The sequence below is a fragment of the Myodes glareolus genome, chromosome 17, assembly GCF_982192425.1.
Source record: "Myodes glareolus chromosome 17, mMyoGla1.1, whole genome shotgun sequence".
Lineage (NCBI taxonomy): Eukaryota > Metazoa > Chordata > Mammalia > Rodentia > Cricetidae > Myodes > Myodes glareolus.
The window spans coordinates 58,334,600-58,362,562 of NC_142042.1; the positions used below are offsets into that span (position 1 = coordinate 58,334,600).

Genomic DNA, 27,963 nt, shown 5'->3' on the forward strand with positions numbered 1-27,963 from the left:
CCCTCCTTCTAGTGATGCATTTAGAACTTGTGTGCTCTCATTGTCACCAAAGTGTGAGTACATAAACCAAGACAGCTCCCCCCTGTCCTATTTTATTTCGACTTCCTAACTTCAGAAGGGTGCCTCTATTCACCAACAAGATACTTATTGATTGCTTTTGTAGCATATGCTTTTAGCCCAGTACACCTTCCCCATATAAGATAAAGATCTTACTTTATGTATTTTGTTTTTTATAGTCACATTATAGTTTTGAAAATATGTTTTGAGTCAAAATCGGTATTTTTTTCGCAACAGCGTCACCACAAAGTCATTACTCCCTCAAACCATAATGTTTTAAATGTTTTATGTATGAGGTTCTAAGATTTCTTCCCCATTAGAATTTTTACAATGTTTATAATTCCCTACAACTACATTTTAGTAGATAAGAGGATCAGCATAAATAATGCAACACCATTCTTATTCTTCGCAATGCCACGTGCCAGGTTTAAAAGCATATCTTGCAGGTGACAAGCAACTGTGTGCTGGGCAGTCACTCAAGGTAAAATATTTGGTGTCACAAGAGATGGTACAACTTGCCCAGTCTCTAAACCTTGGGTAACTTTTGTAAAAAAAACACTGGATTCTTGTTTTGACATTACTGTTTAGACAAAGGGAGCTGTAAATTCCCCTGCTTGGAGCTGTAAACAGGGAGGGAGGCTGACTAATGCAGAGACGGAGTGGCAGAGCTGTTTTCTGTGGACAGCCCCAGAGACAGCTGAGGAAACAGACCCGAAACGTCAGGATCTGAACTGAAAGGGATATTGCTCTATTTTCCTGTCCTGAGAACAGTAATGAATGCGCGCGCGCGCACACACACACACACACACACACACACACACACACACACACACTACACAGTCCAGCGACCTATCAGATGATCTGTGTAACTGAGAACTTCTCAAATCTCTTGTGTTTCTAACAATCCCAGCTTCCTTGCTGATGTCCCATTCATGTTAACAAGACTCTGGCTGCTTCCGTAGCCTTTTCCTCCTAACCCTAGGATCCGCCAACTGTCTGCTTACTTCCTTGGAAAAGCCAACTCTTTCTAAACGCTAGGCTTTTACACATGCAGTGCCTTCTGCCTGGCTTCCCTTCCCCCATCTTATGAATTTCAAGCTACTCTTTACGGTGTTATTCTATCCTGGCTCCTCTCTAAATGTTCCTTACTCAGTCCCACAAACACTCATCATGCTTTAGCTAGACCCCCCCCCCCCCTTGGCTTCATATGTAACCACACTGTAACTTCCCCATGGTGCTCTCTCTGTCTCATATGTAACACACTGCAACTTATCTACCCTACATGTCTCATCAAGAAGTGGAATTCTGGTCGTTAACACCACCAGAGCGGACGAGTCTCAACCTAGTCAATGAATAAGGTGAATGGAGCAGAAGCTAAGACTCCGGAGCTTACAGACTGCAGCGGTTAGAAGTGTGGTCCTGGATGCTGAGGCACTCGGGTCCTAGCTAGATCAGGAGGAGCAGAGGACACATCCTGGCACCAGCAAAGGGGATTTTCAAAGAATTGCTTTCAGGCTGCCCGCACAAAAGCAGCAATATCAACAACACTAGAACATCTTCATGAAGTCTTAAGACAATAGAATTTTAACTGAATTTATTGTAAAATACTTTCAGAATAATATGCACTTAATAACTACTTTATAAACTACTCAACTCTCCTTAGACTGCAAGGAATCCTTGAAGGTTCAGAATGCTCTCATGTGATACTTTCATGCTTATTTTATCAATGTGCTATTAAACAGGTACTCAAAGGGATACAGGGAGCTCTGGATATGAATTCAGCCTGCTTTGATGAGTTCTGCACTTGGATTAAGTATATGCCTAGTCTACAACACAGGGTACTTCCGCTGTTCCGGAGACAAGCACTGTGTGTGTCCAGCAGGCACCCAGGGGCATCCTAATCTGCGATGGGAGGAACACAGCAGGGTGCCATAGGAGCAGGATGTTTTGAGTTGAGTTATGGGATGAGGTTCATGGGAAAACTGAAAGGAAATGTGTTTATGTTTTTTAAATCTGACTCTTTAAAAAGAACGAATTAAGAATCTCAAAATCAGAATCAGATGTTGGGTGATGACTTCAACACAACAAGTAACATCTGAAAACAAAATATTTTGAAGTCTAGTTCGTTCTTTGTTCATCTGTTGCTGCAGTGGTTCAAGGGGTCAGGGCTTCTACAGCGATGGTTGCTAACAACCAAAGGAGCAGGAGAAAGGCTCAGCCCTTCCAACATCCTCAAACAGCAAATATCTAATGCTGACTGCTATACAGAGGAATGTTTGTTGAAGTATCATAATCATTTCAACTCTTTTTGTTGGAAATAACCAATTTGGAGTATTAGTGTGTTGATTCAAATCAAACAAGACACCCAGTACTTTTTATGAAGAATATATAAAAAATGCAAACAAGCCTCAGTTTATTAGCCTCACTTTATAAAAAATGTTCTCTGTATATATATTATAGTTGTTCAACATATAATTACTATTGTTTTTAAAATGAACATTTTTGTATCTCTGTGTTTATTATTTTCATTTGAGTTTTATCATGTGTGTTGCTGTAGCCAATGATTGAATCCAGGACCTTGTACATGCTTAGTACATCCTGATGCCCTCACTGTAGTAATCCTGGATAAATGAGTAAATAAATGGTAATCACTTTTCTTTTCATTATGACAGAGAAATTAGAAGCCAGACGCATTTTTATTTTCTTTACTCAAATACCATCTTTCTTTGGGTTGGAGAGATGGCTCAGAAGTTAAAAGCACTTGCTGTTTTTCCAGAGGACCTGGGCTTGGTTCCCAGCACCCACACTGTAGCTTACAACCTCTGGAAGTCCAGGTCCACAGAGGCTAATGTCCTCTCTGGTCTCTATGATCACCAGAAATAAACAGCACATACATACATGTAGGCAAAATAATCACGCACATAAAATAAATACATCAATGAAACACACACTACCCATCTCTGTCCTTTCCCTTGGTCTTTCCCTGATGAAAAGGCATATGCCATTACATCAGCAACCCTGGTTCCCACTTGTCTAACACACGACTGCAGAAAGTGGACCTCCTAACGCATGGGTGAGACCTTTGTTCAGCTTTAAATAAGAAGCTGTGAGTTATTTCTAGGTCTCTAGGACATTCTGATGAGGAGGCAAGGGCCAGGAAGTGCAGGTTCCCCAGTACTGACATGTGTCTGGCATTCCAAGCAGGGCCATTCAGAGCTACAAGAAGCAGGGTAAATGCTAGTTCTAACAGCTCTTGCTTTTTATTTAGTATTGCTCAAATGAGTTTTTTTCCACCTTTTAAATTATAATTAATAAATTCATTTCTGAGACAGAGTCTTACAGTGTAGCTGAAGCCAACTCAGCCTGGCCTTAAACTCAGGACAGTCCTCTTGCCTCTGGCTGCTGAGAGGTGGGAGTACAGGTGTGTGCACCACACCTGGCTTCTTTTCCCCACCTGCTTACCGGGTACTTCAAGGGTTTCTTAATATGTGAAAGCACAAGGAGGCAGGCCCTGACCTTGGGCTATTTCTCCCTCTCACCCTAAACACTCCTACAAGAGTCCTGTATCTGCCATCCACTTTAATTGCCTACAGTTTGGTTTCTCATCCAGAGAATTACTGAAACTCTTAATTAATTAAATTTGAGGCAGGACCTCACTATATAATCCAGATTAAACTCAAACTCTCAATCCTCTCAAACACCCTAGTCTCCTGAGTGTTGGGCTAGTTACAGCCTTTCCTAGTATCTCTGGAACCATACGTGCCCCTCACCCTAGTCCAAGCCTTCCTTGCCCTGCTGTTGTCTTCCTCACAGATCTCTTGGACTCTCTCAACTGACACAGCTGTCATCCTTTCAAAAGTCTATGGAAATGTCATGACAAAATCCACTATTTTATATATTAACTAATGAACATTATCAATAAAAACAATTGAAGGAAATCATAAGCCACTGTCTTCATTTTCATGAAGCTCCACTGTATGGTTTATATTTTAGAACCCTTCATTTCTCCAAGCTTGACTTTGTTGTTGGTTCCTGATTGGTTTATTCTCGGTGAGGAGCTGCCCTCCAGCAGTCTCCAGCTTCTCCTGATCTGGCAGCTGATGTCCCCCTCTCTTTTCCTGCTCTTGTTCTGGGCTTGGATGGAAGGACACTGTGTGGAAATGATCCACTTCCAGACTGTGGCTGGGCTGCGTGTTTACCAGAGGAGCTAAGCCTACAAGTCAGCGCAGCCTGGCCAGCTCTCTGCCTCTTCCCAAGTCAACAGCACAGACTGGTCTCTTGCACCCTCTATCTTAGGCAGCCGGTAATTAACACTCCAGAATTGGGTTTAAGTTTAGGGTGGAAAGGCTTGGGCAAGTCAAGGTTATCAGAGCCACACAGTGGAGGATCAGGCCTCATGGACGCCAGGGCAGTAGTTCGGTTCCCACACACTATTGCTGCTGTGCATGTATCTCCAATGGGACTTTCTGGGGAAGCAAACGGGTAGCTAAGGAACATCCCGAGCTTCAGTCTGACGATCTGCATTATTTTCTTCTCTTTACTTCACCAGATTAAAATAAGGCTACAATATTTGCTTCTAATACCAAGCCAAATACAGAACCACATAAAGGGCTTAAAAACATCTTTTTTTTCTTCTTTTATTAGACCTGGATGAAGCCATTAACACTAAGACCCAGAAGTAATGTTCATCCACATCTTTACCAAAAGGCATGCGACGAAGGCATAGCAACAAAACTGCACACATGTATCTCCTTGCATTTGCTTCTGCCTGTGCTGACAACATGCCAGGGCATCCTTCTGGAGCAGGCCATGGAAATGTAGCAAGTCTTTTCAGTCACCCCACGTCCACACTAGTAGGACCCTTCTCCTCTCCCGTCTAAAAGCCTTTCTGCTAATCTCCTTGCCTCCATTCTCTTCCTTCTGAGAATCAGATGGCACAGGATTATTTAAAGCTATAAACTCAAAAAGCAACACAGCTCCAGTTACTACAGGCTTCTAGAATATAAGGCCCTAATATTATGGAACTTAAATCCCAGAAAAAGACCTGGAAAAAAAAACAAGGAAAAAAATAAATGTGGTAAATGAAGAATATGATTAGGAGCAGGAAGAAAAGAGAGAACGAGACAACAGAACAACGATGGAGCTTCTTCTTCAGGCGGAGCAGGAGAGACGAATACTGGAGCACACAACATCCGAACTTTTGCCTAAAGAGTAGGAGAGAAGTCAGGCGTGGAGGTGCGTGCCTGTAATTCTAGAATTCAGAATGCAGAGGCAGAGGGACTGAGTTCTTGCCTCAAAAATTTTAAACTAAAAAAAATAAGGAAGAAGATATTTTAAGAAGTTAAAGGCAAAAATAAAATCAGCAAGAACAAAACAGAGACCTGTGTCTCTGGAGTGTAGTGATCAAGGGGAGACAAACACTGGGAAGCGAGACTAAAGAGCAGGGACCAGCAGAGGACTGAAGTTTGGCAGGGAACTGATCAGATTGGCATCTTTTAAGGATTGCTCTGGTCTCTAGATCAAGACAAAATGGAAGGCGATCAACAAGGCAAGCAAAGAAGCTGCTGGAGGAGCAGAGGCAGTGACAGTGGCTTTGATTAGGGAACTTGGAAGAAAACAGAAAGTAAGGGCAGCCTGGACTCATCTTTGGGAAGGAACTACTAATACCTGCTGATGGGATGAGCAGGAGAGATGAAGGAGGGAAATGGAAACTGAGGGAAATGACTGTGTAGTAAAACTAGCACCTGGGAACATTTTCTATAATTGGACCAAAAAAATTCACACATGAAAAATCATCAGAAGTTCTTTCTCGTATTTTCTGTATTTTATTCCTATCCCTTCTTTCCCTATAAAAGCTCCTCCCCCATTTGCTTCTCAGAGGACCCGACCTAAACTCCTAAATCAATTTTAACTGGAAGAAACCTGTTTTATAAACAGCTGTTTGTGAAAATAAATCACTGAAACAAAATTTAGAAGTTCTATTTCAGAGAATGAAGGTGCAGGTGTTCCCTAGTTTTCTATGTGGTGATGCTGACCTATCGATGGAGACACATGCCGTGCAGGAGGGAGAGCTGGAGTTATTTGGGATGCCATCAGCACGCACTAGTATCTAAAGATTCACTTATCTCTTTATCGACAGGGCTTCTCTGTGTAGCCCAGGCTGTCCTAGAACTCGCTCTGTAGACCAGGGCAAATGCTCCAGGATCTCGGCACTGGAAATGACAGTCCAGAAAGGACTCCAGCAGCTGGGTGGTAAGAAATGGCGCACAGGACTGCAGCTACTCAAGAGGCCTCTGAGCAATCTCATCACAGACGAATGACGGAACAGAGACCTCTAGAAAGGGAGGGAGGAGCAGGGACTGGCAGGGATTAGGGAACATGTGTCAGATATAATTATATATATAAAGTTCTGTTGCTTTATAACACAGAATGGCAATAATAGCTTATAATGTTTTATGATATATTTCAAAAGAATTTGAAATCTAAAGTTTCCCAGCACACAGAAAGAATGTCTGGTAAGAAGCAAATGTTAATTATCTAGATGGCAATACACATTGTAACATTAGTAAATTCATCATATTGTCCTGTCTCTCTCTCTCTCTCTCTCTCTCTCTCTCTCTCTGTATATATACATATACACACACATATATATATATGTACAAATATTATATATTAGTTTATGTATAGATATTATGTTTATATGGATATTATACATCATATATCAGATATTAGATATTAGATATGTGCACAGATACTACATATTAATTTAAATACATTAAAAACCTTTGTATACCAACAGAAAAAGAAACACTGAGTGAAGAGACAGTCTACAGAACAGGAAAAATATGCCTGTTCTATGATAAGAGATTACTACCCAAAACATAAAGAACTCAAAGCTTTAAGTAACAAAAGAAGAAACAATCCTATCAGTATGTGGACAATGGACTTGAAGAGAAAGTTTTCGATGGAATAAGTAGAGATGATCAATAAACACACAAAAGAACGAAAAGGTGAGTTCAACATCCAGAGTCACCAGGGAACTATAAATCAACACTCACTAAGTTTCCATGTTAACCTCAGTTAGAATGGCTGCTAGAAAATACACAATAAAGGTTGGTGAGGGTGCAGGAGAAAAGAGCCCCTACACACATACACACAATGGAATTTTAAAAAGAATACAATCCTGTCATTTGCAGGGGAATGGATGAAACTAAAGATAATTATACTTAGGGAAATAACTCAAAGACAAGGATCACGGGTGCTGGAAGGATGACTCAGCTGTTAAGAGCACAAGCTGCTCTTCCTGAGTTCAATTCCCAGCAACCACATGGTGGCTCCTAACCATCTATAATGAGATCTGGTGCCCTCTTCTGGCCTGCAGGTACATAAGCAGGCAGACCACTGTATACATAATAAATAAACAAATCTTAAAAGAAAATTCTTGCTAAAATCAGGAACAAAAGATTAATGTCAACTCTTACCACCCATTTTCGATATTACTGCAAATCCTAGATAATTACATCAAGAAAATATTCTAATTTAAAAGGAAAAATGCCTTTGTTCACAACATGACTGTCTACCCAGAACATCCAAAAGAACTATGATGATGATGATGATAATAATGATGATGATGATGATGATGATGATGATGATGATGATGATACAAACTCTGCCTCCTAGAACAAGAGATTCCAGATAGGTGGCAGGACACAAGTTTAGCATGCAAAAGACAATGGGGTTTCTATAGACAGCAAAAGCAAGTAAAACCTGAAGTTAAAATATAGCAAAAGACTGTTAAGACAGCTCAGTAGGCACACTTGCCATGAATGTCTGACAGTCTGGGCTTGATTCCTGGGAAAAAGCCAGATTCTGTGACACACATCTGCAATCCAACATTGCAATCATGAGATATGAGGCAGAATCAGGAGACTCACCCAGAAGCACTCAGGCCAGTCAGCCTGAGTATGCAATGCAGCAGAAGAAGAGAGACCTGGCTCAACAAGGCTGAGAGTGAAAACTGACGCCCCAAAGTTATCCTTTGACTCTCCACATACACATATATGTGCATGCTCTCTTCCCTCCCCCATCATATTTTAAAACAAAAATATACATTACTGCTTATATTAGCATCTTCCAATATGCCTATCTATAACTTTAAGACGAATATGTGTGTGGGTGTGGGACAGATTAAGAGAAAAAGAGAGAGAGAGAGAGAGAGAGAGAGAGAGAGAGAGAGAGAGATCTACAAAAGAAAAACAACAACTCTGGTAAAGGATATCAAAGAACTAAAATGGTAAAGAGATGGTCCATGTTCATGGATAAGTATTAAAGAGTCGACTCAATCCTAGTTCAGATTTCAGCAAATTATCTTGTATATTTCTACAAATGGACTCTAAAGTTTACGTGGAAAAACACAATAGCCAATTCAGTTGAAAAAGAAAAGAGTTGAAGGGCTAACACTGCCCAATTTTAAGACATTATGTTGCTACAGCTGTAAAACAAAACAAACTGTAAAACCAAACCAACAAACCAACCCAGCACTAGGGAACTAGCGCTCCCCATGCTTATGGCACCCCATAACAATCACGACAGCACAGACTGGCGAAAGGACAGAGTTGGGGGTCAACACAGGATAATGCTACAGCAATCAAGACAGTATGCATTGGTAGAACAGATAACCAGATCCATGGAGCAGAATAGGGTGCATAGTGTCAACTGATCTTTCCCATGTAGAAAGGGACAACTCAGCATAGGAGTCTTTTCAACAATTAGACTCCTATGTACAAAACAGACACAGATATTAAACCTTTGACAAGAAGTAACTCAAAATGAATCCTAAGTCTAAATACAAAATGCAAAACCTTAAGTCTCCTAAAAAGGCAGGAAAACCTTACTGACAGTGAACATGGTGATGATTTCTTGGCACCAAAGGCATAATCCATGAAGGAAATAATTGATAAACTGTATGTAATTAAAATTATAAACTTCTACTGTGGGACAATGGTCTTTTATCCTGTCATTTGTATTATCTTTAATAAAATACTGATTGGCTAGTAGCCAGGCAGGAGGTAGAGGCAGGGCAATGAGAACAGGAGAATCCTGGGAACAGGAAACAGTCAGTCTGAAGTCATCACCCAGACACAAATGAAGCCAGATTCAGAGAGCAAGTAAGATGTGACTGCCTTGCTGAAAAAGGTACCAAGCCACGTGGCTAACACAGATAAGAATTATGAGCTGATATAAGTTATAAGAATTAATTAATAAGAAGCCTGAGCTACTGGACCAATTGGTTTATAATTAATGTAGACCTCAGTGTATTTCTTTGGAACTGAACGGCTGCAGGATCGTGCGGGACAGAAACCACAGTCAACAAACTTCAGTTCACCAAGACTGCACATCATGATAATGAGAAGACAAGCTACAGGTCTGGAGAAAATATTTTAAAAGATGTAGAGCCAGGGAGATAGCTTAGTCATCCGCTCCCTGCAAAGCTCAAAGGTAGGCACAGCGAGTCCCCCTGCTGGAGCCTAGGACTTGTTCGCTTACTGTTCATTCTACCTGAGAGCACAGAAAGGGAGGGCAGTCTGCTCGGTTTCTATAGCAGAAGAAGCAGTGGGTGCTGCTTCACACCGATGCTTACGCCAAACTGGAATTTACTGATACTAGGAAAGAGAAAAGCAGTTGGCTAAAATGTGTGTGTGTGTGTGTGTGTGTGTGTATATGTATGTATGTATATATATATACATAATTTAATTATACATAATTATACACACATACACACAAAGGAAGAAAAAGAGGCCACAGACTTAAGACAGCATAGGGGTACATGGGAAGGGTTGGAGGGAAAAAGGAGAAAGGGGAAATGACATAATTTTAGTTTCAGAACTTAAAAAAATTATTTAAAAAATAAAAATAAGGTGAAGAACAACAAAGGAGGACAACCAAAGTCCTGATCAGTGTGTGTTCCATGTTCATACACATGCACACACTTAGAACAATGCTGGTGTCTTAGTTAGGGTTTCTATTGCTGTGAAGAGACACCATGACCATGGCAACTCTTATTAAAGGAAAACAGCTAAGACACCAGCACAGAGAAATCAAAAGGAAGAGGAGCACAGAAGATTCTGAGAGGAAATGCGGCCATGATGAGAGGACGGAGGCAGGGCACCTCCTGGGGAACATGGTGGGGCAAAACCTACAAGTCCCAAACATGTTTTCTGATGACAGCCAGAATTCAGAGACAGCCCAGCTTTCTGGATCAGAGCAGGAATTCAGGACCTGCCATTTTGTTTGAGATATCAAATAAAATTTGTTTGAGAAAGCAGCCTGAGATTCATCCTTGATACAAGAAAGTAATTTTTATTGTCAGGGTTTCGAATTTTTCCTGCAATCCCTTCTCACTGTAAGAGACAAAATGACAATTCCCTACAGTTGTTTTTTGTTTGTTTGTTTGTTTTCTACTCCAGTTATAAATTTATGACAGGGTGAGTCCTGAAAGATCAAAAAAAAAAAAGCTGCTGTATCAAAACCTAGCATTAGATGGCCTCCAGCTACCTTAAAATGCAGCCATACGCTCTCTGATAGGGTCTCCTCTCTGTCTCAGGGAAGACATAGGACATGTCGTTGCCACTGCTTCCTATCCACATTTAATATAATATTAATAATATTAATAATAATAATAATAATAATAATAATAAATACCAGCCACAATAGCTCCAGTTGGTGTGAATAATGAGATGTGGTTGTCAGATTCCTGGATAGCTGCCAGCAGTGTCACTGGCTGGCCAGATACTAGACCCCCTTATAAAGATGACGATGAATAGCGATTTTAAATGAGGTCCGTTTTAAGAAGATTTTAAACTGGGGGCTTGGGTATGGAATGAAACAGTCTATGGCTTAGAAACCTTCCTGCAGTAAGCAAGAGCTGTCTATGAGAAAGGAGGCAGACTGGAAGGGAATGGAGGGAAAGGGGCTTTGGAAACCAAGCTTTGCCCAATTAAAACCCAGTCCTTTGCGGGGATGTCTATGATAGAGGAATCTTAGCTTTGACAAGCTGGCAGTAATCCTTGTGATCTATTTTACTGGGATATAAATTGTCACTGCAAAAATGAAACATACTACAAAACTGGAGTGCAGACCCTGCCTGTGATCATTAGCCAGAATGGACCAAGAGCCTCAAGCCTTTGATGCCCTGACATATTATTTTCTGGATGGTGTCCAGCAACCCAATGCAGAATAGCTTTTTCTCTACTGTATCCAGATGGTAAATGGAAGAGATCAAATTCAACAGTTTCAGGGCTGACCTTAATGGATGTGAAAGGCCGGCCCCTCCACTAGCTTTCCAGGGATCGACGATACAAAAAGGCCTTTGAACAAAGAGACAAATAATTGCTCCCCCCCCCCACCCCTCTTTCTTCAAAACTAAGTCATAGAAGTGGTAATCTGGTTCAAATCCATCTTTTGGTTGGAAAAGACAGCCAAATATCTGATGGATTCTAATCACACATTCTGAGGGTACTTTCTGCAAAGCTCAGACGGATGTCAGTGCTAACATTCCATGAAGCCTTTCACTCCTGTCGGAAAAATATTTTCACTCCTATTGCCATCAAAACTGCAACCGTGTGTGTGTGTGTGTGTGTGTGTGTGTGTGTGTGTGTGTAGGTTCCTAATGTTTAGGCAGCATCATCTTATGGTACAGGCTTTCTTACGAAAGGCTGAATTTCTGAATCAGCTAGCAGTCTTAGACATCTGTGCTATCACGTAAGTTGACTTTACTAAAAGTCGTATGTAGAAGGCATAAAGGTCTTGAGGCCAGAGAGCCCAGAGGTTTTCCTTTCTGAAACATCAAATACCCCATCGTTCACATAAAGTCCTCACTGCAAAGCTCATGGGACTAGTTTCTAGGTAAACAGTGAAGAAAAGCAAAGAAAGCAACAGTGATGAAGAGGGTCCAGTACTTGAAACGGGGCTGTTTATCTTTTGTATGTTATTCCATAGGCAGAGAAATGCCAACACGAAGGTGTGATCGCTCTCTCTCACTCTCGCTCTATAACTAGAGCGAGAGTGAGAGAGAGAGAGAGACAGATATGGAAGGGACTGAAGGTGTGTGTGAGAAAGAGAGAGACAGATACAAAGGGATGGAAGGTGTGTGTGTATGAGAGTGTCTGTGTAACTATGTGAGTGTTTGAGTGTGCAAATGTGTGCACACATGCGACAGTGTGTAATTGTCTGTGTGTGCATGTATGTGTATGTGCAGGTGTGTGAGGGGATATACGTGTATTGTGTGAGTGATTGAGTGTGTGCATGTATGAGAGTGAGCATGGACAAGCGCATGCACATAGCAATCCGAAAACAGCTTCCTAACTTGGCTTTCAGGATACTTCTTTTTGCTTTTCTGTTTTGTTTGTCTATTTGTTGTTTTGTAGCAAGATCTCACTATACAGTTCTGCCTGGACGGGAACTCCATGTGTCTGACACCGGCTCCAAATGAAGGCTTTCCTGCCGCAGACTCCAGAATGCTGGCATTGCATATCTGTAGCACCAGGTATAGCAGCTACTTTATCTTTCACCTATTTGGCTACTACAATCTTGCTTGGTTTTTCTCATCTTCCTGACATCTTTTATTTTAATTAAAAAAAGATACCTCCCCTAACCCTGTGTGTGCGTATGTGTGTGTGTTTCTCTCCTTCCACCATGTGTGCCCAGTGGATACACTCAGGTATCCAGGCCTGGTTGAGTTCACAGATCCAGTCTCTGGATTGCTTTTCTCCTCTCTGCTCTATCCCCTCCCCCTTTCCTCTCTCTCTTCCCACATCCTTCCTAAACAAACTGCCACGGTATACCCAACCTCAAGGTAGCTTTATGCATGCCCTATTAGGAACTCCTAATCGCCAAGCCCCACCTAGGCCTCTCCTGAGCTCTGGCCTGAGGTATTTGGTTGCCTGCCTGACAGTTATACGGAAGAGCTCCACAGGCATCTGACGTCAGCACACCTAAGTGAACTCCAGGTTTCTCTCCAAATCACGTTTCTGTCACACACAGTGCGTTACCATCTCAGTAAGTGTGAATTCCTTCTGTTCATTAGTTGTTCTGGCTGGAGTCCTTAGAACCCCAGCTGATTCTTTCATTCTAGTCCCAAGTAGTCAGGAAACTGTATTAATTCTACCTCCATTTAAAATACCCAGACTCTTTCACTCCATCTCCACCACCCTGCTCAACTCAAGGCACTGCGATCACTCACTTGAATCTCACAGTTGTCCCATGTCTGGTCTCCCTGCCTGTGCTCTTGCTTTCTACACTAAACTCTTTGTCAAAGCACCCACTGCGAGGCTTTAATACCCATGTCAGACGTTACCAGGCTAAAGCCTTCTAATGACTTCCCAACTCAATCTCAGCAAAGGCCTCTGTGTAATAGCCCTCGCTGTCCTGGAACTCACTCTGTAGACCAGGCTGGCCTCGATCTCACAGGCAGAACTATAGATCCGCCTGCCTCTGCCTCCCAAGTGCTAGGATTAAAGGCATGTGCCACCATTCCAGTCAAGTCTTTTATTTTTTAAAGACTCACTTATTTTTATTTTATGTGTATGGTTGCCCTGGAATTGGAGTTACAGATGTTTGGGAGATACCATATAGGTGCTTAGAACCTTGATCCTCCCTGAGAACAGCAAGTGCTCTTAGCCACAGAGCCACCTCTCTGACCACGGGGCTACACTTCTCTAAGTTCTCTGACCTCACGCCCTGCTACTAAAACAAGGCAGCACGATGCAAGGCCAACCGAGGGCTTATAAAGACACTTGAAGGTGTGAGAGCAGGAGAACTGGCCTTGCTCCCTGCTCCCTGTGGCACTGGACACTGGGTGAGCTAGCCAGGCCAGTGCTGGAGAGCTCACCCTCATAGTGAAGATTCAGGAGAGCTGGCGGGCTGACCAACTCAGCTACCACCCAGATTCAGGGCTATGAGTTGGCCCACCCCAACATCCACCCCATTTATGAACTGCTAGAGCACATGAAGAGGCTGGCCCTGCAAATCCAAAGCTGCATGATCTCCACACCACAAGGCAGCAATATTGGATATCTATCCAAGATGAGGCCCAGTGATGATCCAGTGTTGATGGTGTAGTAGAAGCCAGAGGCCTCGAATCAGACTAAGGACTCATTGCAATGAACATTTGCAAAGATGTATGGACTAAAGGGTCTACTGTATGACTCACTGTGACACATTACAACTTCCACAATGAGAATTTTTTCTTGCCTTTTGTCTTTTAACTTTATTTTATTTTGGGGAGGGAGGCTGCATGGACAGAGGCAGATATGATGGGATGGGGAGATGAGTGGCATTGGGGTGCACTCTTAAATTTACTGCACATTTGGGAATCTTGTATTTGCCAAGCTCTACTCTCCAAGAGATTTCAGCTTGTATCTCTGTCTGTAAAGGCATTTGAGCCATTTGGCACATTAGTTTTCGACACACTTGCTTGATTTCAGCTCTTACTGTCTATCCCATGCCATGCTCAAGTTCATATCAGCATTCCGCCATTTTAACATCATAAACGCCAATGCTCTTCTACTTGGACTGTGCACCCACGAGCCACCTCAGTTCCCCTTGCCACTGTGTCTCAACAGCCCGGCGAGACTCCAATCATGGATTAAGGTTAGGAAGTTCTTTAGATACTAAATGCTAAATAGTTTGGGCAACAATAAAAGTGTCAAAACTCTGCAGAATTTATATATAAAACCAATTTCTAGTTTTAACTTCAGCTAGGGTCTCAACACTGCTTATAAAACATTTTTTAAAACTTGGTCTATACAATGTACCTAGTGCTGTCCAGGATCCCTATAAACACTGACTCAGGTGTTCCTCACAGTCACCATCACAGGCAAAAGTAAGTATTATTATCTTCATTTTACAGATTGTAAAAGAAAACAGTAGTGGAGCCTATGCAGCCCAAACACTGGCAGGCTGGCTGTAGTGGTCAAGTCATTAACTCTGATCTTGCTCATCTTACAGATGAAATGGGATCTAGATTCTAGTGCTTACCCCAGAACCCAACTTCCATTATCTATCAAATGGAAGAAGCTGGACAAGAATAGTGTCTAAGTTTAGAGCCCATACATTAACCCATTAATTTATACTGCCTCCCCAAATCTCACCCCTCGGAAGAGCTACTGCCCAATAGCTTTGGAGTTCCTCCATTGACTGCACCCTTCCAGAAAACTCTAGACCCACACCCATCTCCACCTATTCCCAGAGACAGCTTTCTCTCCTGCTGTTTACAATTACTCTGGACAGACTTTATTCATTCTTCCCTTTATCTACCAAGTTTCCATCTTTACGCTTGATTTTATAATCATGCTTAAGTTTCCTCGAACCTAAAGACTACCCTAAGAGTTGGCTTCCGATGTCATGTCTACAGCTCCCTTTACCCTCCAAGACAGTTTGTGCTCAAGCAGGCTATTTAAAAGGGCAGTCCTCACTTGCTCATCTCTTGTCTGTTATTAATTTTCAGGCTCAATTACAATTACTGATGCTACCATCCCTGGGTATTAATCAGTTGTAAATGCTTTTTAATAACTCTCAGTCTTTATTTACTATATCAGTAATATATAGTACTATTATATATTAAAATATAGTAATATACAGTCTTCAGCTGACTTTTGGCATTGTAGCCCCCTGGGAGACCCTACATTGAACCTCTAATGATTCTTCTTTTACAGTCTTCAACTTTTGCTTCTAACTCCAGGTTTTTATTTTTTTTCACTTTATATACCCGCCCTCTCTCTATGCTCCTACCTTCCTTTTCTCCTTTCCTGTGTGTGGTGCATGTGCACATGAACACCTGTACCTGCCTGTGAAGGTTGGGAGCCGGCATCAGATATCCTTCCCCATCACTCTGTGGGGTCTCTCACTGACTGTCCAGCAAGCCCCTGGGATCTTTCTGTCTCTGTTTCCCAGCACTAGAATTACAGGCACACAATCATGTCATCTATTTTTTTTTTTAGTCATAAACTGATTGGCCCATTAGCTCAGACTTCGTATTAACTGTTATAATTTATATTAGCCCATTATTCTTGTCTATGTTACCGAGCCACGTGGCTCTCTCTTCCCATTCTATCTAGCATGTGAGCCAATGGTCTGGTCCTGTATCCCACATCCACATGATCTAAAGTGAACTTGTAACTTTCAAAATGAAAAATATCATTGAAATCTGATCAAAAGGCCCACTAGTTAGAAAAAAAGTAAAATCAGAGAACAAGCTATGTCTCTATTTAAGTCATAAATATGTTAATATATTCCCAATCAAAATTAAGGACACATGGTCAGCTAAAGAATTTCTGCTCCATTTTAGAAGTGAAAAACAGCTGCTAGATGCCATGTCAACGCGGAAACACTGGAACATCCAACACATTTCAAAGATTTTCGAGAACTAGTCCTGCTTTACAAGATGTTCGGCCACTGAAATAACACACTAAGACAGACAATGTCTGCGAACCCCAGGACTTTATGTTGAAACTTAGTCACCAATGTGATGGTACTGGAAAATGAAGCAGGGAGGTACTTAGGTCACGGAAGTGGGTAAGTCTCACAGATTACTGTCCTTATGAGAGATCCTAGAGAGACCCCTTGCTCCTCTCACCAGTCAGACATCTGGTCAGAGCTATTGGCCACTTTGAAAGAACACATAAATTGCTTGCAGTACTTGGTCATACGAAATCTTGCATCATGCTAGCTCTCTCTTACCATGGTGCAACTGAAAGCAAGGCACGTTACATTAGAAGTTTAGGCCTGGCCTTACAGCGCCTGTCACATAATTGCAGTGAAAAGCAGGGTTGTTTTCTACGCAAAACACACCACCAACAACAGAGCAAAAAGTGCTTGGTATGGTCCAATGAGCTGCCTTAAGGAGACTTCAAATGTGTGACTGAATGAGAAAAAAATACAATTAATAAATGAGATCTCATCTCTTTCATAAAAGGTAAAAAGCAAACCCTTAATTATAATAGCAAAAATATAATAGTAATTATTTTAAGGTAAAACAGCACATTTATTGAACTAGACAGCCCCGAAACAAAATAAAAATTTTTCATCGTAATTGTGAATATGTTCACACTTGCCTGGACACATAGGTAGCAAACTTCAGTAGAACAACAACAAAAACAAACAAACAAACAAACATCGCAGTGTAATTAGCAGCACCATGAAGACTAGAGCTGGCAAAGTAAAACTCAGCCACAGCCAAGAGGATGGAAACCGATAGCCTTCCGGTAACATAGATGCCTAGATACACTGGGAAACAACACTCACTACCTGCGATAAACACTTAAGATCCGATGCAGTCAATTAAACACAAAATATATTAAAATGTGTGGTTTCTATTCAACAACACGCTTAGTATCAATGTTGTAGATTTTCTCATTTATCACTGCACTGATTTGGTTTTCACTGACTTCATTCAATAAATAATTACTGAGGTTTCTATGGTAGGAGTCATAATACCAAGGATTTAAGTAATACCTCATTTATCACACATACACTTACAGCTACCACTCAACAGGAAGGGCTCATCCTCATTTTTTTAGGACATGTAGGGGTCTCCAAGAAGATAACATCTTGGGAGCTCTCTATGCTAAGTGAAGCCCATAGGTCATCTGTGAAACAACGTCTATTGAACTGCTCCTGCTGGAGTGTCCAAAAACAGTCTATAGAACAAAGCCATGCACTTCCATCTGTCTCAAGTCGACTATAAAGAGGTGTGCGAGTATTTCTAAAGACAGGAGCGAAGTCTCATACAATTTCAAAACGGGAGATACAATTTCAAACTGGAAGTGATTACCTCCAGCTTCAGAAAAAAAATTTCTACAAAGTTTTATTAGAATCCTTTGCTGCTGCTTGTTTTAAGCAGCTCTCTGACCGATGTACAAAAGCTGCACCTAGTGTTTGGAAGTGGTGAAATGGCTAGGCAGCACGATGCATGCCCATTACCCTAGCATTTGGGAAATGGCTAGCAGCACGATGCATGCCCATTACCCTAGCATTTGGGAAATGGCTAGCAGCACGATGCATGCCCATTACCCTAGCATTTGGGAAACAGGCAGAAGATCGCAAGCTTGAGCCTAGTGAAAGCTACAAAGTAAGATCCTGTCATAAAACAAGTAAAATGAAATTAAAAAGAATGGTAGAATACAGAAAGATATAGATGGAAAGAAAGGTCCTTTAAAAATATAGCATTAAGTGAGTGGGGTGGCTCTAAGCAAAGCAGAATTTATGCAACTCCGAGTCAAGGGTCCACCTCAATAGCAATGGTCTGGAGAAGATTTTAAAAGTCATGAGGAGGACAGACTTTATGAAAAGTCACAAGTCTGCTCTGCTTTGGAGAAATTAATCTGGTTGAGTGTTGGGAAGGAAGGGCTGTGTGGTGATGGGAAAAATACTATTAAGGTAGATAAGAGTGGGAACAGTCCTCTTCAAAGGGAAAGATCTACTGAGTACTAAATATTAGCCAAGGGACTTTATATACGTGATAGATGCTTAAATCCACATAAAATTTCTACAATGTGAACATTATTGACACTTCTGAAAAAGAGAAAAGTGTAGAAGGAGCGGTGAGCTGCGTTCCCGCCCGGATCCCGGCTAGCTTACCCCCAAAATAATTACACGGAAACTGTATTCTTCTAAACACTGCCTGACCCATTAGCTTCAGCCTCTTATTGGCTAATTCTCACATCTTGCTTTAACCCATATTTAGTAATCTGTGTAGCACCACGAGGTGATGGCTTACCGGGAAACATGGCATCACACTGGCATGCCTGTGGGATCCTACAGTCAGGCAGATTCTGCCATGTCATGCTTCCTTGTGATAAACAGCCCAACAGAACACAAGGAACGATGTGTTCTGATGTCAAGATAAACATGTGAATGTTTATCTTTTACAAACTTTCTTCACAGTTCCTGACCTCGCATGCTCCAGTTAGTGGCATGTGGCCGCTGGAGAACGGCTGGACACTGGAAGCCAAACTTGTCTGCATTGGATTTTTCCCTTCAACCAAAATCTCGCTATGCAGCAGAGTGCAACTGCTTGATAGTCTAGTCCTCACTATCCTTGAAACTCCACCTCTTCGCTGTATAATATTTTATTAGTCCCCTAGTCCAAGGGACCTTTGCTATCTTGCAGTATTTTTTTTAACTACCTTTAAGACCAAATCAAGGATTTAAGCAAACAAATCCACTTCCCTTCACCACTGTATTTTTATGCCTTCCTGAAGGACTCCTGGGTGAGGCTGAATACAAATGTCCAGTCTCCACATTGTCAGAAAAAGCTACCAAGGCGGCCTTTGCTAGTGTAGTGCCAGCTCTGTCCAATCGCGCTGATTTAAAGCCTCATCGCATCCTAATGAGTTGGCAATCACCCAGTCCATACTCTATAATTAGTGAACTGTAGACCTCTTTAGAACTCCATTAACAAATGAGAATCCTCAAGAAAGGAACTCCCTATCCTCTGTAGAGGGGGCCGACAGCACTAACTCCCACCTCGCAAGCCTTGCCACCACTGCTTCTACTCCTTGAAGAAAGTATTCCAGCCATAAATCACAGTACAGCCAGACAGCGACCCCCGATCCGCAGCAGATTTAGCACTCTTCACCTCCATTCTGCCTGCAGGGCTCTGTCCAGGATGACCTTTCGGCTACAGACAATACATAAATATAACTTCCTACATGCGCCCTGGGACTCATGTTTTAAAGCCTTATTTTATCTAAGGTAATCTTAGTTGCGGTGACCAATGGAGACGGAGATAAATGTACAAGACAGCTTTGCTCTTTTTACATAATTCATGCAGCCAAACAACACCGCAAGAGCAGCAATAACAAAGGTAGCTTTCATGGAGTACTTACAAGTTTTCAAAGGGGTGATCAGCAAATTACCATGCATTGTTTCTTTTTAGATATTTCTGCCATTTTATAGTTCACATACAGGGTATGGAATCAGGATAACTGGGCTCACATGTTGGCTCTTACACTTGCCAATTACACGGCCTTGAATGACTTATTAAATCCTCTCAGAATTCTTATCTGTAGACCTAGTTGAGTTGGGAGGATTGGTGTATCTGATGCCTTTACCAACATTCCTGGGACAAGGCAGGTATTCAGTATTTGCTGGTACTACATCCCCGTCATTATCCTTAGCAATGACTGAAAGGCTAAGTCCTATCAGAATAGGGCCCCCAGATGAGTTAAGTACTAAACTGATTTTACAGAAATAGGAAAACACTCACTAAATTAAAATGTAAAAGAGCACTGATACTTAGATTGCTCATTATCACTGAATTGTTTTTTTAAAAGAAGAAGAAGAAGAAGAAGAAGAAGAAAAGAATAATGGAATTATTATCATCAGGGAGTAGAAATTTTGGACAGCTAAATAATTCTGATCTGATGTGGAAGTCCTCTCCGTGTGCTGTAATTACCATTAGTGAATAAAGAAACTGCCTTGGCCGGTTGATAGGGCAGAACTTAGGTAGGTGGGGAAGATGGAACCGAATGCTAGAAGAAGGAAAGAGTCAGAAGATGCCATGGAGCTGTCGGAGGTAGATGTGCTGGTGGCCACGACCTCGTGGTGATACACAGATTAATAGAAATGGGTTAAATTAAGATGTAAGAGTTAGCCAATAAGAAGCTAGAGCTAATAGGCCAAGCAATGATTTAATGAATACGGTTTCTATGTGATTATTTCGGGGCTGGGCAGCCAGGACAAACAAGCAGTCTCCTTGCAACATATATTTTGTATTCAAAAATTAGATGGGAATATCTGAAATATTTTGGGCAGTATAGAGTGTTATATTTGAATAATATATTATTACTGAAGACCATAGATTCTATTTGAAAATGTATAAAAGGAGAGATTTGTTTAAAATCTATAATTAACATTCTGAAAAATGAGATCAGGGAGGGTTGTACTTGACCATTCAGGGCTACACTCTCATGGAAGCTGTCTCACCAATGAGTCAGTCAGAACAGGAGAGAGGAAAGAGAAGGAGTTGGAACCTGAATGCTGGCTGCTGGTCTGGCATAGGGATGGAAGTGGAACCTCATGGTTAGGCATCACACTGACTTGACTCTACTCAAAAGGCAAAAAAGCAGTCAAAAAAACCAGTTTGTTAGCCAATCAGAAGTAAGTTCAACAGGTAATGGAGGGACAGTTCAAGAGAAAAAAAATAAAAAACCAACAAAAATGGCTGTCTCAAGAGAAAAGAGAGCTATGGACGAATTTCAGTAAATGATTGGAGGACCAAGAGATCGCAAGTGATGGGGCAATGCAGTAACCTAGACATGACCTTGCTCTGCTTGGTCAACGCCGAGGGGCGATAAAAGACAGGTCTCATTGAAATGATAGAGATGAATGTCTGCCAATGCCACGCCGATGAAGGCAAGCTGCAGTCAGTGAGTTGTCTCTGTCTGTAAACTGTCTCTGCACCTGCCATGCTACACCAGGGCAGAGCAGCTTCATCCTCAAAGAGCACATCTTTCCCGAGAAGAATCTAGGAGGAAGTCTTGGGCGTGGGCCACGGTGTTTAGAAGAGAAGTTCTCAAACACTAGGGTGCACTAGTGTCAAGAGCACAACATTGTGTGTGTGTGGGGGGGGGAGGGTTCATTGTGAGGAGGCTGGAGGTGAGGCCAGGGAGAGACCCAAGATAAAGTTATGACATTCATTGCCTTTTGCGTAAGGGTCAGCAGTCCATGGAGAGTAAGCTCCGAGGAAGCAGAAGATAGGAAAGAAAGAACAGAGAAGATGGAAAACCCAGAGAAGGAGAACAGTATTTGATGACTTCCCTATACTCATGGAGCTTAGGTAAACAGAACCAATACCATATTCCACTTAAATATTTCAGGGCAGCTTCCTAAAACATAATCTATCCATCAAATGTGGACCTGATCAGCAAACTCCCTTTTATACTAAAGGAAGCTGCAGCCTGAACTTGCTGGTCATTTCTTATAAGCTGGCAAGACTTCCTGTGGAGGGACTGGGAGCCCAACCCAGGCTCAAACCCTCTGACCTACAATTTGCCCTGCCTACATGATATGCTGGGACAAAGGTGGTACAGAAATTATGGGAGTGGCCAACCAGTGACTGGTCCAGCTTGACATCCATACTATGAGAGGGAACTCACCCATGCCACTCTCTGGAGGGCTAACAACCCAGAGACCTAAAACTGAACTAAGTATGACTGGCAAAAAAGAAAAAAAAAAAGTCAGTGAAATCATTCCTAGTGATAGTCTGCTATACTCCCAAATCAATGCCTAGCCCAACTGTCATCAGAGAGCCTCATCCAGCAACTGAAGCAGAAAGATGCAGAGCCCCACAGTCAAACTGAGCAGAGCTTGAGAACTCCTGTGGAAGAGGGATGAAGGACTGGAGGAGCCAGAGGGGGCAAGGACATCACAAGAAACCCCACAGAGCTCATGGAGGCTCACAGAGACTGAACTGCCAACCAGGGAACTCGAATGGAACTGACCTAGACCCTCTGCACATATGTTACAGTTGAGAAGCTTGGTCTTCTTTGGGACTCCGAGCAGTAGGGACAGAGGCTGTGTCTGACTCTGCTGCCTTCTTTGGGGACCCTTTCCTCCTGCTGGGCTCCCTCATCCAGCTTTAATAGGAGAGGAAGTGCCCAGTCTCACTGCACCTTGATAAGCCATGGCTGACTAACATACATGGGAGGCTGACTAACATACATGGGAGGCCTGGACTTTTCTGAAGAGAAAGGAGGAGAGAATGGAGGAGGGGTCATGGAGAGGGACTGGGAGGAGAGGAGGGGGGAGCTGTTGGGGCTGAAGAAAAAAGTAATTAGTTAATAAAAAATGAAAAAAATAAGAATGAAATTCAAATTGTATCTCAGGGGTCCTGGGTTGCATGTGTGGCTGGAGAATAGGAGGAGGGGTCAGACAAGAAGGGCTATAAGTGTCTCTTTACCCCCTACACTATTTCACCGATAAGAGGGAATTTCTAATCAAGTGAAAAAGCAGAGGCAACTCTGGGTTTGCATCCCAGCACTTTTCTCTACTAGCTCTGTGTTTGGGGAGCGTCGACTATTCTCCCCAAATTTAGTGTCTTCTTTCATAAAATGCATAGAGATAAGAGTTACAGAAACTCTTGGAAGGAGTAAGATAAGGCTCACATGGCACAGGTCATGATGCTTCAACACATAGCATGCACATTATTTCCTCTTCTAAAAGATACCACAACACCTACACACACACACACACACACACACACACACACACACCAGTTCCTTTGTGAAGACAGCTCTGCACAGGCAGGTACGAAAATAATAAACTCAGCAGGAATCTGGAGGGCAGCAGCGCTCTCTCTCCAGCACTCCCTGCTTGTGGCAGCCCTAAGAATTATCTATGCTTTTTTTCTCTGTGTTTTCAGCAGTGGTTTTTATTACCTATCCAGAGATATTTTCAAAGACTTGAGATATTTATATTTATGTTAACTCAGTCCTCATAGACAACCAACCTAAGGGGCATTTTCAACAAATGTATTTACTTCTTGAGATGAAAAGAAGCTGTGGGGTGGATCCACAGAGAGCCCTCTTGCACTGCCTAAGAAAGCAGAACTGAAACAGTCTGACCTAACTGGCACAGTTCTCAACTAACAAGACTCTGAACTGACTGCCGCAGCTCCTAAAGCTTCCCATACAGAGGGAGCAGGTGATGGACAGGGCACAGACAGAACTGGAAACAAACTGAGTCAAAAGCTACCAGGAAAATCCCAATTTCATGGCATTATGATCAAAGAAACCTAACCAACAATAATCATAAAATGTGGAGCGAAACGCCCAGAGTAAACTTCACCATCTCAGTTCCACCACTGATCAACTGGGAAAGGATTTAAAGAGATCTTATTTTCTAGTTCTTAAAGTGCTAACATCTGCCTCGCGACCTAGTCAGAAACTTCTCCTCTGTGTACTCTACCAAATCCATAACTCTGGTCTAACCATGAGAAATCCCTAGGAGAACTCACACTGGGCCACCCTACCAAGCATGACATGTACTCATCGACTGTGGCCAAGATGCTCCCTTCAATAGTAAAAACCAGAGAGTAATCCAGGTCGGAGAATGCACAGCGATGAAACATGGGATCCTGCATTCAATTTGGAAGAAACAATGAGTGCTGGAAAAACTGGCAAAATTAGAACCTGGTTCATACCTGAGGTGATGGCACTGTTCAGATGTTAAGTTTCAGTTTTGATAATCATGCTCTTTTAATGTTTGGGAAGAAATGTGTAGTACAAAGTGTATCACAGGCTAGACAGGAACTAATTCGGCAACTCTGGAGATATTAAGCGCTTTTAGAAGTTTTGTCGTGTAATCAGGAATTTAAGACAGTGGCTCCTTCTTCTTTCTGAAACATGTTTCCTTCATCTACTGGTTACATTTTGACCATCGGCAGGAAGAAGAATGGGGCAGTGTTGGCCAAATCTAGGATGAGGAGGGCTAAAAATGAACCAAGGACTTTTTATATGTGAGCTGAATGATTATAAATAATCTGGCAAAAAATCTTCTAATCAAAACTATTTTATTGTTTTCAAAACACAACCATGAATGAGCGCTTAAAGAAGGACAGGGCCTGTGTTTGGCCAATGATGACAGGCTTAACTGGGCCAAATACCACCAGCCTTTAAACAGCATGTCAGATTGTCATTTCTCTGACTTTGTGATTACTCTCATCTCATCAGATTTCAGCAGTTTTCTGTCAAGCAACACCTGACAAAATAAACCATTTTCACATAAATTGTAGACATCCACAGTGAATATGGTATGATGTGCTCTTATGCGTATTTTCTTCCCCCGTGCCCCTCCTTAAGACAGCAGAGACTAAACCCAAGACCTCTTCCGTACTAGGCAAACACCTGCTGCACCTCTAGCCCTTCTCTTGCTAATTTGTGTTTGCGTGTACAGGTAGCCTTGAGGAGTAAATATGTCACACTTCTTACCAGTGCACTTCTTACGTTTCTTAGCCATGATATTGTTTAAAAATTTCCCCAAACATTAAAAGAACTTAGGAGTCAAGGTACATCCAGTCAGTTTTGAACAAAGCACAACTATGACTCATCTCACCTCAAAGCAGACTATTGCTCCCACTGGGCACCTCAGGGGGGCAGGAGCACAGCCTAAACCAATAACCGAGGAACTTAACCATTCCTTGGTTTGATAAAACCACCTATATGATAAATGTGCAATTCTTTCTCTTATAGTATGCTCTTACAAACTATTTTTTGTTTTGTACAAAGGTTATGAGATGTCATAAAAATGTCCAGTGCATCTGGTTTGAGAATCCAATTCTTCCTTCACATATTTCTGCATCTGTTCACAAAATCCCTTGGACTTCAAAGGAAGCCTTTCAATAGAAAAAGAAGACCCACACAGGAAAAGTGGCCATAAATTTTTAGGAGTCCTTTTCCAAGGCCACTTTAATAATGGCAGTATAGGACAGGTATCTCTTTCAGAAACCTAAAATGCCAAAACAGCGTCAGTGACTACAGGTTTGCATGGAGATTTATGCTTTCAAATCTTTCTGGTTATAAACGTGATAGTTTTGAAACTTGAAACACAAGAGACAAATGCTTAAAGCACACTTAAATTACTCTTAATCCCCTATTTAGGATGAACAAGACACAACAAAAATGTTAAAGGTTGTTTCCTTCCAGCCTTTTCTTCCTATGTGCAAACACTTAGGTACAAAAACTACTGCAATATTCTGAATACAATGTTTACTCTTCTCCACCAGTCTTTCCGCAGAACTTCGCTGGTGTTTCTCCACCTGGGTCATCACGTGCACTGTAGAAGCACCCTGACACTCAGCTATACTTCTTCTTACTTTTTAGTTTGAGACAAAAAAATCGCACTTAATCACCCAGACTGACCTTGAACTTTATAGCCCAGTCTGGTCTTGAACTTGCCATCCTCCAGCCTCCACTCCGGACTCCAGAATAGCAGGGATTATAGGCCTCTGCCATCATCAGGCCAGGCTTACCCTAGTCTTTCCTGTCATTAGTTTTAAGTGATATACATTATGACAGTGCAGAAACGGTACTTGAACAGTAAATTATTTCTATTTAAAGCTAAATGAAGGGTTTTAAAATGGCAATCTGCCCGAGAATTTCTTGGTTGCATACACATTAAAATGCCTATCATATTTTTATTCTGAAAAATCAAAAATCCCAAACCTCAAGGAAACAGCATTTGATAATTAAAGCTGGAATCATTTCTTACCGAACACTGTTCCTTAAAACTTAAAGTAACTTTTGAATAGTTGCTTGCTGAGTCTCCAGTATATTGTGTCTTTTATGCTTACGGAATCTTGTGAGGTTTACATTAATGAAGAAAACAGAAGTTCAGAGAATCAGTAATTTATGGGATGATTAGAAACATAATCTTACATGTTGGTTTTCATCTACTCTCATCTATTTTATCTTCATAGTGATGAACCCACAGGATTTCCAGGCTTGGAAACATTTAACATGCCAATCAGCCCAGAGGATTGAGACTCGATCTGAGCAAACGTCAGAAAAAAAGTCAGGAACTTTTAGGATGTTTTCCTAACTTCTAGGCCGGTTTGCTTTTCAATACATCAGTTATGATAGTATATTCTCAAGTCACATCTGTGCATTAGTGGCGATGAAGACGCAGGGTGTCAGAATTCATTCCTCACATTTCCTTCCCTCTCTCAGACCCTACTGCCATGATAATCTAAGTCAAAAAGCTTATCTTTTTTAAGATAAGATACTTTATCTGGTGCGTGTCTGAACCAGTGACAACATATCCCCTGCCACGCTTGGCTTTGAGGGTAAAGTGCAAACACGGTGGGTCTCAACACAAGGTATCACGCTCAGTGCTGTCAGGCAAGCAGCAGTATGAAGCTCCCTGGCAGCTTGTTGCTGTTGGTTTCAGGGCCTGCTAGATACAGGCCTAAGGATCAAGAAAGAACCACGGTGGTGCACCGGTACTTGCGCACCTTCCACGCTGCTAGCTACTGCACGAACCTAAACAGACCTTTTATGACTTCTTCGCGGCACCCGGGGTAGCCGTTAGGGAAAGGAGGATAAAAACCATGACAGACCAGCGTATAGAACGACTCCAGAGTGTCTGACAACCGCACGCTCTTTCAAGAGACGGCTTCCTGCGTTGCCTGGCAACGGCGGCCACGTGGCCGGGCGGCGGCGCGAGTCTCCCAGCAGCAGGGCCTAATTCTGTCACGTGCGTTTGCGACGTCCCCACGTCGGGGACATTCATAGGCTAGTGGACCGCGGAAAGTGCGGAGGACTCTTTGCGGGAAACAAGGAGAGAGAAATAAGTGCCCGGAGGGAAGAGGTGCGGAGAGGCGCCGGCGGGACCGGAAGCCTGCTGCAGAGTGCCGGCTCGGGTTACCTGGGGAGCAGGAGTCGCTGCGGGTCCTTTGTGAAGTGCCCGGATGAAACTCCAGCACCCACGCGCCTTCCGCACGGAGCACAGCGCCATCTTGGGAAGGGCGGAGCCGCCTGGCCCGGAATGACGTCGACGGGCGAGCCCGAGTTGTGCTTACTGCGCATGCGCTTTGCCTTCACGGTGCTTGCTGACCAATCTAGCTGGTTAGGGATGTTTCCTGTGTTTGCAGAGCAGGTGCGTCCTGGAATGAACTGGCACTCGGCTTTAGTGTTCTTCCTACAATCGTACTCTTTGTGCCAGCTTCCTTGAAGGAGACTATCTGCCCTTGGGAATAAGTTGTTGCGCGTTAGACATGGAAATAAAGGAAATCATCCACTCTAAACAAGGGCCATAAAATAGACCCCAAGGTTCCTAGGAACATTCGGCCTGCGGATTTCCTTGGACACCTAAGATGGCAAGAATAGGCAATCTTCCACACTGCAGTTT

At 42.3% G+C, this 27,963-nt stretch overlaps 1 protein-coding gene across 2 annotated transcripts in view; it reads right to left on the reverse strand.

Moving 5' to 3' along the window:
• Positions 1–27,605, reverse strand: part of Wars2 (tryptophanyl tRNA synthetase 2, mitochondrial) — a 73,497-nt gene extending 45,892 nt beyond the window's left edge. For both annotated transcript variants that reach the window (XM_048442181.3, XM_048442180.3), the window contains exon 1: positions 27,481–27,605. In XM_048442181.3, coding sequence (XP_048298138.1) covers positions 27,481–27,570 — 90 coding nt within the window. In that variant the 5' untranslated portion in view covers positions 27,571–27,605. The remainder of the gene's footprint in view (positions 1–27,480) is intronic.
• Between the last annotated feature and the right edge of the window lie 358 nt (positions 27,606–27,963).